The following is an 11316-nucleotide window of genomic DNA, read 5'->3' on the forward strand; positions in this document are numbered from 1 at the left end:
TAGAACTCTTTATAGGGATGCAGAAGAGGACTCTGAAAGTGCTTAGCAATTGCTTTCAAATCAGCAGTGCCATGTTTCTTCCAAACACATGAAAGATATGCTGAACACTGCAAGACTTGCCTGTCTGAAAAAATAGTAATTTTTAAAAAAAGTCAAACTGCAGATATTGCTTCTGTCATGGTTTTATTGTTCTCAGTGTTTCAGCCTTTCTATTCAGATAGGACTTGTCCTTCCCCTGACTACTTCAGGCTCCACAGATCCTTCCTTTGCCTGGTTACAAAGCCTTGTGAGCAGAAATTTCTGCACTGAGCATCTTGACCTTATGTGGCAAACCAGAACCACTTCACTTATTACAAGGCTCAGGTGTCAGTGAACTACTTCCATCCTAGGCAACTTCACTGCCATTTCCCTTAGTTTTCTTCCTACAACTAACATGTTTTTCACTTTTACAGCTAATGCAGATATTCTAAGAAATGAGAAAAATGAGGAATTGGGACAGACTATTATTCACTGTACACCAGCAACAGGTAAATCTCCTCATGTGCTTTAGCCACACTGAACTTCAGGCATGGTGTTACGCAGAGAGTTGTGTGAATTAGATCTTTGATTCCTGGTAGTCATTCTGTACACAGAAGATTAAATTCTCGAGTGCTTTCAGTGATTAGATGTCAGTGTTGTTTTGGACAAGCAGTCACAAAGATCTGACTCAGCTTTAGACACATAGCCCTTCATTGGAGAGCTGTGCTAGGAAAAATACCAAAATTTCTTTCCATAAGCAAAATAATCAAAGACTGTAATGCTTATATTTGGAGTCTGCTAATGCCCTGCTTCCTAATTCTGCCTTATTTCTCCAAGGGGCTGTCTGGAGCAGAGACTGTGTGAATGCTCATCTGTTTCAGTGAGAGTTCAGCCTGTGCTTTAAAAGCTTAACTCAAACTGCTGTCTATCATTGGTGGTTTTAAGGAAGCTTGATGTGTTTGCAGGAGAGAGAATGAGGAGCAGCCACGTGATCTGTTCCCCAGCCCTGCTGTAGGTGCATTAACTGTGAGCAGAGGGCTGGAGCAGGCAGCAGCATCTTAAACTGCTCAAGACACTTGTTCAGTGAACAGTCTTATTGGCATGCCAGACTTACTCTAAGTCAGGCTTGAACAGTCCAGGAGTGTTGCAAGTCTTTGATCTTGCAATGAATATTTTCATTCTAGGCAGCTATGTTTCTGCCCTTCTGTTTCTTTTACTCAGACTGCCAGTTTCTGTACACGGTTCCCCTCAGCTCCTGAAGCACTTGCTGTGGTGCCTCTTGCTTTCTTGCTTTTTTTGCCTTTGCCTCTCCAGAGGTTTCCTTCCCTACCTCCTGTACCATTTTGTCTGCATAAACAGGAACACACAGATACGCTATGCTTCCAATGAAGTTACTCCTGGGTGAGCAGGAGCTTTCCAAGTCTTACTTCTTTCTCTTCTCCTAACTACTATTTTATGTTATGAAAATCTGTTTATCTTTTGAGCTAGCTCTGCCTTTAGTATCCAGAATACCATAAGGATTTCTTGATCACAGCCAAAAAAAAAACTGTAGTCAGAAAGTCAAATATATTAATGTAATTGTACATAATCTAAAAGTTAATTTGTTAAAGGTGCTTATTTGCTTTTGATCTCCTGTTTACAGAATGAGAATTAAGATTGTGTGTTACATCGTTAAATTTTGGAAGTCTTTAGCTCATTCCTTTTGCCCATGCCAGAAATGCTGTAGTAGGTCTAGAAGAAAGAGCTTGTTCCACAAGTTCACTGTTTGCCTTGTTTTTCACCCGTCCCTCTTGTACTAACAAGTTTCTATGCCATGCTGCCATCTGCTCATTGGATACTCCACCCACCATGTCAGTTCTGAATCACTGCTCAGCCTGGACATCCACTTTGCACCTTGCCTAAAGAATGGATTGCTGAGCAGTGGTGCTCAAGGAGCTCTAGTTTGCTGAAACATCCTTCCAAAAGTGAATTTTTGCCCCATCCCAGCATGGGCTGGGAATATCAGCGTGAGAGGAGGGTAAAACATTTAACCCAAAGGATTTGGGAGAAAGGCAGGAAAGGGTAGTGGATTTTATTTGTCTCAAGTACAAGTACTAGAAAAATTGCTTCAAATTGATTTTTGGAAGCACAGAATTGATATTTTAAAATTTCATAAGCAGGAAGTTGTTTTTATTTTTAAGTAGATCAGCATAGCAGGTAGTGTTGTTTCACACAAATGTATTGTAAGGTTAATTGATGTTTTACTTGGGAGTACCTGCTAAAAAGGGGTTTTACTCCTGATTTTCTGATAATCTGGTGGGCTTCATTATTTTCTGCCCAAAAATGAAGCTTGACCATTTAAACAAAAAGATTTTTTTTTTGGCTTGTCAGTTCATTAATTTCTGGAAGTTGCTTTAGGCCTTGGGAGATTTTTGCACTGCCATTGAATCATTCTTGGCAGTTCTGTTCCTGCCCACACCAAGGATGGGTTGTCCTTACCTTTCCCCTGCCTGGAGGAAAGGCAGTGCAGCACAGAGCCAGCTCTCAGTCACAGGCTGACTCCAGCCCAGAGGCTCCAGCCTTTGCAGCCTGGCATTTTTCATCTGCTCCCCGAGTGCTCCTCAGCTGCAGGGAGGGATCCTCAGCTACTGTTCTTAGGACTATTAGAGGTGCCTAATGGGGATATAGGAGAGGTTAAATTCTTCTAATTGTTACTTAAAATCAGTAGGATTTTCCTATGGAATAAATGGCAATTAGGGGAATTAGAAGGGTATGCAGTAATAGTGACCTTTGTTCTTTGTCTTGTCTCCTTTATTTTGTTTGTTGGACTTTTTTATTATGTAAGCTGTTTTAAAGTGGCAAAAAAGAAGAAAAAAAAAAACTTTTTCATATAACTTTTCAAGCTCACAGTGCCCTTCAGTGGTGGGCTGGGGGACAGGGCTTGTGGTAAATTCCTGTCCTTATTAAAGCTGCTTAAATTGAATTTGTCTGCTGTTCTACAGATGTTTCCTTGTCACCAAAAGTTACTCCCGAAGGCATGTCTGTGAATAATTTTTTGAGAGAACATGTTCTTTCTCAAAAAATTTTCTCCCTTACAAGGGGATTGTGGACATTGACTTTTGTATTTTTTGCCATTCTTTTCCATAAAGTATAAAATCTACATAAAATAAAAAATTATTTAGGTCACACTAATAAAAGCTATTTTGAATTGGTAATTAAGTTTGTTTAGCTGGCTTGTTTATACAAAATGTTCTCAAGTGACCATTCACTGCAGTAATTATTATTTCAGGCATAATTAATTAGTAAATAACTCCAGCAGAATAGTTTGCTTTCAGCTGACCTATTAGCAGTTCAGCTGTGTATTCTATTCATGAATTAATGAGGAGTTCACTTTTAAGACCGTCTCAAAATCTTGCTTATTAAGGCAGAATCTTTTCTTAAATTGGTTGTCCTTCTGTTTGTTTTTTGTTTTCTTCTAGGTGCTTTTAAGCCTTGTGAATATTTATTGGGCAGCTGGATGATTCGCCTTACTGTCTGGTTTATTTTTTTGGTCGCTTTGTTCTTCAACCTGCTTGTCATGTTAACAATATTTGCATCCTGTACTACATTGCCATCTTCCAAACTGTTCATAAGCCTGATTTCTGTCTCTAACTTATTTATGGGAGTCTACACTGGTATTCTAACTTTCTTGGATGCTGTATCTTGGGGAAGATTTGCTGAATTTGGCATATGGTGGGAGACTGGCAGTGGTTGCAGAATTGCTGGGTTTCTTGCCGTTTTTTCATCAGAAAGTGCCATTTTTTTCCTGATGTTGGCAGCTGTTGAACGGAGCTTGTCTGCAAAGGAGTTTATTAAAAAGGGGAAAAGCAACCGCCAAAAACAATTTCAAATCGCAGCATTTTTTGCTTTCCTGTGTGCTCTGGTAGCGGGCTGCTTACCGCTTTTTTATAAAGCAGAGTACTCAGCATCACCCCTTTGCTTGCCCTTCCCCACTGGAGAAACACCTTTGTTAGGTTTCACAGTAACTCTGGTGCTGCTGAATTCCCTAGCGTTTTTGCTGATGGCTGTTATCTACACTAAACTCTACTGCAACTTGGAGAAGGAGGATCTCTCCGAGAACTCCCAGTCCAGCACCATTAAGCATGTGGCTTGGCTAATCTTCACCAACTGCATCTTCTTCTGTCCTGTTGCCTTCTTCTCCTTCGCACCGCTGATCACGGCCATTTCTATCAGCCCCGAAATCATGAAGTCTGTCACTTTGATATTTTTCCCTCTGCCTGCTTGCCTGAACCCGGTCCTCTACGTGTTCTTCAATCCCAAGTTCAAGGAAGACTGGAAGGTGCTGAGGCGCCAGCTGAGCAGGAGGAGCGGGGCAGTGGCCATCGCCACGGGCGCCCAGGGGGACGTGGCGCAGGACTTCTACTACGACTGCGGCGTTTACTCGCACCTGCAGGGCGGCAACGTGGCGCTGTGCGAGTGCTGCGAGTCGCTCCTGCTCTCCAAGGCCGTGCCCTGCAAACATTTAATGAAGTCACAGAGCTGTCCGGCGCTGGCCGTGGCGCCGTGCCCCAGGCAGGAGGGCTCCTGGTCGGACTGTGGCACGCAGTCGGCGCACTCGGACTACGCGGACGAGGACGACTCCTTCGTGTCGGACAGCTCGGACCAAGTGCAGGCCTGCGGCCGCGCCTGCTTCTACCAAAGCAGGGGCTTCCCCCTGGTGCGCTACGCCTACAACATCCCCAGGATCAAAGACTGACAAGGCTCTCTGCCCTCAGCTGTTCCAGTAAAAGAGGTATCGTGTTTGGCAGACTGTCACCTGTTTTGACCTTTCAAGCAGGAAGCACTTTTGGAATTGTTATTTAGTGTCATTTGTAAAGAAGGGAAGTGGGCGGTAACTTCTTGAGCCATACGTTTTTTAAAAAAGTAAATAAATCGATTGCCCTGACTGTAAATAATTGGTAAACCAAAATTGTTGCCCAATATTTTTACTCTTTTCACAAAATAGTTGTTTCTTTTATACAGTTTTTACGTGCTAATAGTGTGTTTCCACATCATATTGCAGTCATACTTTGCTTCTTCTGGTGGTGAGGTAAGTTCTTTTTTTTCCCCCCCCGACAAAGCACAATATAAAGGACAGCTGTTTAATATTATAGAAATTATTTTTTAATGTGACTTTTCTATAATTAAGCAAAAAAATCTATTGCTAGCTTTGTATAGTATATTCAGCATTGAATCTCAGGATGCATTTTATTGCAGGGCCAAAAAAGGGATTAATTCTCCCATATGTAACTGTGACAGCAATATCAGAATACTGTGTTTGTTTTGTATTTTAGCTAATGTTCAATTAAAAAAAAAAAAAGTTTGTTGCAGTAAAGTACTTGTAATCCAATATTCTGTAGATTTATTGGAATCAGAGTATTAACAGCTGTCAGGAACAGTAGGGTGAAACACATTTTGCCAGTGATGGCACATCACTTCAGGTGAACCACACAAGTTTGTTCAGTATTAGGAGTCGAGTGGCAGCACTGGCAGCAGGGAGGGGTGCGGGCTGGCAGCAGAGCTGCCCCTGCACACAGCTCGTGTCTGTGCCATCAGGCTGCCAGTGCTCTGCAGCCTGCTCAGTGTCACAGCACTCCAGGAATACCTATGACAGGCTGAGGTTTCAGGAAATGGAGGGAAAATGCAACGCAATTTGGCACTGAAAAAAAAAAGCATTTTTCCAATATACTTTACTGACAGTGAAGTACACTGTGCAAAGTCACTGATTTACACCTAAATCAGTGCAAGCTTTTTAAAGCATTAAAGTTCTGAGACCCAAGTGATTTAAGTACAACCAGCGATCAATTTTATATATTTAGTTTAAAATATGATCAATACAAATTTAATAATGCATGATTAAGTAATTATGTAAGGTTTTTGGACGATACATTAGATCAAGAGTAAATCCACTGCCATCCCAGTTACTCTGGAGAAATTATTGTTAAGATCTAAAGCTAGATTGCTGTTTTGAGAATTAAACTGTACATACTGTTCATACAATGAATTTTTATCTTTGTATTGTAAGTTATTTGATAGAACCCATGATGGGAAATGTGGCTTCAGTTCATTTTGTTAATTAAAGCTACCTCCTAAACAATAGTGGCTGCCAGTAGCAGAATGTTTAAAATGTGGTTTATGTACTTTTTTCATTGTAAATAGATGTGGTTGTATATTGTCACTATAATAAAAACAGGATCCTTGTATATCAAAATCATGTAGTTTGTACAAAGTATGGGAGGAATATTTACTGTATGCTGTTAATTTTTTAAGCCAAAATATTCAAGTGTAAAAAGGGAAGAAAACCATCCAAGAGTTGTTAATTCTTATATTTACACTCATGAATATTACGTCTTCAATTAGCATGGAATGTTACACTAAAGCAAATAAAGGGTACATGAATACCTATGGTTATTTATCTCTGTTTTTCAAAGGTTAAAGCTGAAAACAGTGCACATGTAGAGTTACTGAGCATAAATAATGTCTCATCTGCTCTTGGCTACATGTAGTGAAAGTTTCAGGAAAGAACTGCCAGAAAAGCAAGAAAGTTGCTAATTTACAAGTGGATCTGATTTCAGAATAATGATTACTCTTGGCATGCAAAAGGTTAAAAACCTTAAATGAAGTATTAGGCCTCTTATGAAGCAATCTTTTGATTAAAGGTGTTGTGTATTGTGTTTCAGTGGAAATGTTTTTAGTATGTTTTGAATAATCATACAGATTATAATTTTCATATTTATACTGCTTAATGTTGAAAACTGTGGGGGTTTTTTGAGCCATCACTGTATAAGAGACACAGCTCATCCCACGTTCCCTCTGTTGGCCAACGTGTCAGAGGCAATAAGAATGTTTCTCAAAAAGGACTATCAATGTCAGCTACCATTTCTAATCAGCGGGGAGCCTGTTGTGTTTTCCATGTTCTTACCTGTGGATTTATTTCTTCTGTTCTGCAAGCGAGCCTTTGCTGCCGTGCTGTGTACAAAGGTGATGTGATGCATTTGAAGCGCTGGTATTTCGCTGTGTCTCAGGATGTTTTTGGAGTTCAGTTACCCTACAATTAACTCTTTAATGCAGTCAGCCCAGTGCCTTGCAGCTGCTGGAGGGGAAGGAATATGAGAGCAGCTCCTGGAGCCGGGCTGTTCAGGAGCAGTGCTGCAGACCTGCCTCTCTCAGCGCGACCTTGTGTGTGACACCCATGGACAATGGCCACGGGAGAATCCAGATAACAACCATCAACTTTCTTTGTGTCTTTGCTGGGGAAGCTGCTCCCAGCCCAGGGCACAGTGCTCAGGTGTTCTCATCCACTGGGAACTTGCTGCTGCTCCAAAAGCAATGTCAAACACATGGGGACAGCTTGCCTTAAAGCTGTTCTGTGTTAGCAGCCTGTGGGATTTTTGTTACCAGTGGCTTTCTGAGCTGTCACCTCAGCAGTCTCTTCAGGTAGGTAGAGCTTCCTAATTTCAGTTTTCAGACTGAAACAAGTGACACCCTTCTGGAGTGCCCACAGAAAATAACTCCTGTGGTTTTCTAGAGTCTAAAGCTAGCTGAAACTGTTCTTACAGCAGTGGCACACATCTTGCCTCTGGACCTCTCCACAGCTGCTATACTGAGCTCCAGTGCTGGGATTAGCAGTCAAAAAGGCTTTGCTGTTGACTAAATGAAAAACAGGGCAAGGAGAGCATTTTGTTGTTGTTTTTCTTCCTTCTGCTGTTGGGAGGAAGCACCTTTTTGCAGGGAGATGGTCACAAATAAAATTGCCAAAGGTATTCCTTATTTTACCTCCATTAAGAGTAATTTCTTAGAGATGGCTATTAGCTTGCTCTGTGGCAATATGCTGGTGAGAGCTCTTTGTTTTGAGATTGAGCTTTTTCATTCTCTTATAAAAATAATGCATCTGCTTTGCAACTTTTTGACCTAGATGCCTTTTGCCTTTTAAAATTTCTTTCCTGTAGAATTTCCTGTTTATTTATGAATTTACTCAGAAATTTCAATCTTACAAAAAGATACTTCAGTAATTCTTTTCACTTTGATTACTATTTTTAAGCCTTCAGTTTCAATTTACAGGGTAATATTTTTAATTAAAAGCACAATGCACAGTTTGTTTTATATGTGCTCTCAATTTTTAAGTACATAAATGCTTTTATCTTTTACTGTTAGCACAAGTTAATTTTTTTAGGAGCTTTTTTTCAATATTACCTTTCACATCTTGTACTGTAGAGTCTGATTTAACACTTGGGTTCAATTGAAGATGATTCCATAAGTGAGGAAGTGAGATGGGATAATGTATCACTGTACAGATTGCTGTTTTCTGTAAGAACTTGGAAGGTGAATGGACATATTTCATACTCCAGTATAAAGTAACAGTGAAGGTTTTCCATAAGAAATACTGTGGTGTTTGCCTATAGGGAATTAATTTTGATTGGAGGGTAACAAAATATGAAATGCCTCACTGGTTTCCAGTAACAAAAGCATAACCTGTGTTCTGAAAATTCCAGCCCAAAAATCAGCAAGAAAATCTGTTAGTAACTGATGCTTTTTAAAAGAGAGAAAGACTTTATGCAGAACTATTTTCTAGCTAAAGAAGTGAAGGCTGTTCAAAAGCAGGAGGGCTGTGGTCTCCAGCTAGCAAAAAACAGCTGGCTTGAGTGGGAATCCTGCTGGTGATTCACAAAGATGTGATTTTAACCTAAATGTGTTGCATAGAGCCCTTGCACATTCCCTCAGAGAAAAGGAATTCCCATCTGGAGGCCCTGTCCCTCTAAAGCAGAGCCTTCCACATCTGCAGGCAGCAGAACCTGGGCTGGGACTGGCCATGTGTGCAGTGCACTGCAAGGAAGAGAATATATCATACCATGAAGGAGAGTGAAGCAATCCAGGACCTCTCAGGTTTCACAGCCTCTAATCAAGCAGAACTACACATCCAGGCACAAAAATAGCCAGCAGACAAGTACAGGCAGTGTTCTTGAGCTCTGACATGGAGGGTGAGCCAAGTAGCTTTCTCCCTTGCTCCTGTGCCTGCCACAGTATTTTTCCTTATGCTGGAAAATCTCAAGACTTAAGGGGATTTAAATTCAACTATATTTGGTTCAAATTTTCTGCTCTTCAAGGTTGCAAGTAAAAGTATTTTCTTCAAGCTTTTTTTCCCCTTTTGATTATTTTTATGCTTCTGTGTTCCTTAATGTCTAGTGGGGAATTAGACATGACATCTACAAGCAATCTGATCCCCTTCTTTTCATTAAACCTGGCTAGTGTTCATCAAGTTGAACTGAGAAGTTTCCTTCTGCTGGCTGTAGTGTTTTCAGAGACTGACTTCATCAGATTACAGTCCAATTTCTAAAATGGAACGATTTCCTAAACAAGAGTTGGCAAATCAAAGTGCTTAGTGATTCAGAGTAGTTGATTTGTGTCTAGAATATAAATCTTTTCTATGTCTGTTACATACGAATTTGCTTTCTTGATATTTTATGTGTAAAATGCTTTTTTAAATACTGTGGGTGGCTATTGGGGAATACTTTGAGAAATCTGTCACAAGCATTTGGTTGTTCAGACACACTGATTGGCATGAGCATGCAGACAAAGTATAGGTCTGTGAACACATCATGCTATTTTTACTCTGAATTTTCTCACTGTTGCTAGATAGCTCTAAGTGCTTATTCTGTAGTCTGTGACAGTGAGCTAGCAGTGAAAGACTGAAGGTAGTTTTTTTAGTTTCTTTAGTGAAAAATTACGATGATTTTGCACACTGGTATCAACGATAGGGGTTGTGTGTGTGTATTTATTCACTTCATTCAGTTGTTTGTGGCAACTTCTGTGCTTCATTGTGGCAGTTTGATTTTGCCTGTGAGTTTTAACAGTGTTGGCATGTAATTCTTGCCAGGGCAGCTGCTTCTGGCATTCAGTTCACAGAATTGGGGATTTGCCATCCTTGCAGTATGCCATTTATTTTGTCAGTCCTTCTGTGGCCATAGAAGTTGTGTAGTGAACCTGCAGGATTGTTGTTTCAATGCTTTTTAACCAAATTACATTGTTTGGGCTCATACCTTTCCTGTGTTAACTAGGGCACAGTGGCTGTGGAGCTGGCTTGACAAGCTGGGCTAGTAACAATATTATGTTTTCACATCTCTTCAAAGTTGGAGTGCTTCTGCCATTCCAGCAGCAATGCTTTAATACCCCAAAGGGTGAACTGGCTTTTGCCACCCTCCCTGTGGGCACTCTCAGTGCATAAACTCCACTAGCTTGTCCCAATGCTAAGGTTTTTTATGTTAATATAAGCTATTTTCCCAAATACCTGCTCTGGCATCCTGAGAAATTCTCATATTCTGTATAACAGCGTTGGAAGGGAATTGACAAGCTGAAATGCTTGTGTTTGGCAAAGTTGCTGCTGCCTCTCCTTGAGACATCCATTTCAGAGTTTCTGGCCATTCCAGGTGATGTAGGTCTCCATTGGAAGTGAGAGATGCCCAGTGCAGTGAGTTCTACAATTCCTCAATTCACTGAGACAACAGCCGGCTTTTCATTTTTCCTGTTCATTTATGATTGTTGCCACTCTTTACTGTGAGATGGGCTTTAACGTCAGGGAAGGTTTTCAGACCTTCCTGAGATGTTTTAAAATTACCTTGGTCTGCAGGCTGTTGAAATAGCTGAGGTTTTCCTGCTGGCCATGACATGGAGCTTTGCTCACAGTGCTTGGGCAGCCATGGAATGGACAACTTTTATGCTGCTTTTATTTCTCAGCTGAATGCAGCACATATACAAAAGTGCCTGTAAAACCACAGGTGGTTTGTGTTGAACAAACCTGAGGCATTGGATTGTGTAACTTGTATCCTAAGAATTCAGACCAATTTCAAATATTCTTGTTGTAACTTGGCATGAAATTTAGATTCTAGTTGTCTGCAATACTTGAATCATCAAATTATTTCAACGGGTATAATTTGTTTGTGAGATACTTTGGCTAATCATACTTAATTCTTTATTTGATGATAATCATAAAATAGCAATCAACAATCTGCCACAACTGGATGGAGTTATTTAAGCATCATGCACATCAGTTTGGTGCATAGTGATGTATTCAATATTCTGGGAGTGCTTAGATCAGAAATGTATTCAGGCCTTTTTTTGTGTTTTTCAGCTTGCTAGAAAACAGTTCTGTATGATTATCAGCAATGCAATAACATGTGTTCTTTTCTTACAGGACGCATAATGTTATTTCTCCAGCCTGTTAAAAGTGCAGTTCCTTGTGAAATGGTAAGCCAAATGCAGAAGCTCCGCAGCTGAAGGGGGAAA

The 11316-nt window shown here is 40.5% G+C and overlaps 1 protein-coding gene across 3 annotated transcripts in view; it reads left to right on the forward strand.

Moving 5' to 3' along the window:
• Positions 1-6439, forward strand: part of LGR4 (leucine rich repeat containing G protein-coupled receptor 4) — a 75135-nt gene extending 68696 nt beyond the window's left edge. For 2 of the 3 annotated variants that reach the window (XM_059474335.1, XM_059474337.1), the window contains exons 17-18: positions 453-527; positions 3477-6439. In XM_059474335.1, coding sequence (XP_059330318.1) covers positions 453-527; positions 3477-4753 — 1352 coding nt within the window. In that variant the 3' untranslated portion in view covers positions 4754-6439. The remainder of the gene's footprint in view (positions 1-452; positions 528-3476) is intronic. The other variant, XM_059474336.1, reaches the window with a different exon arrangement.
• Positions 6440-11316: the final 4877 nt, after the last annotated feature.

Source organism: Ammospiza nelsoni, chromosome 6, assembly GCF_027579445.1.
Source record: "Ammospiza nelsoni isolate bAmmNel1 chromosome 6, bAmmNel1.pri, whole genome shotgun sequence".
Taxonomy (NCBI): domain Eukaryota; kingdom Metazoa; phylum Chordata; class Aves; order Passeriformes; family Passerellidae; genus Ammospiza; species Ammospiza nelsoni.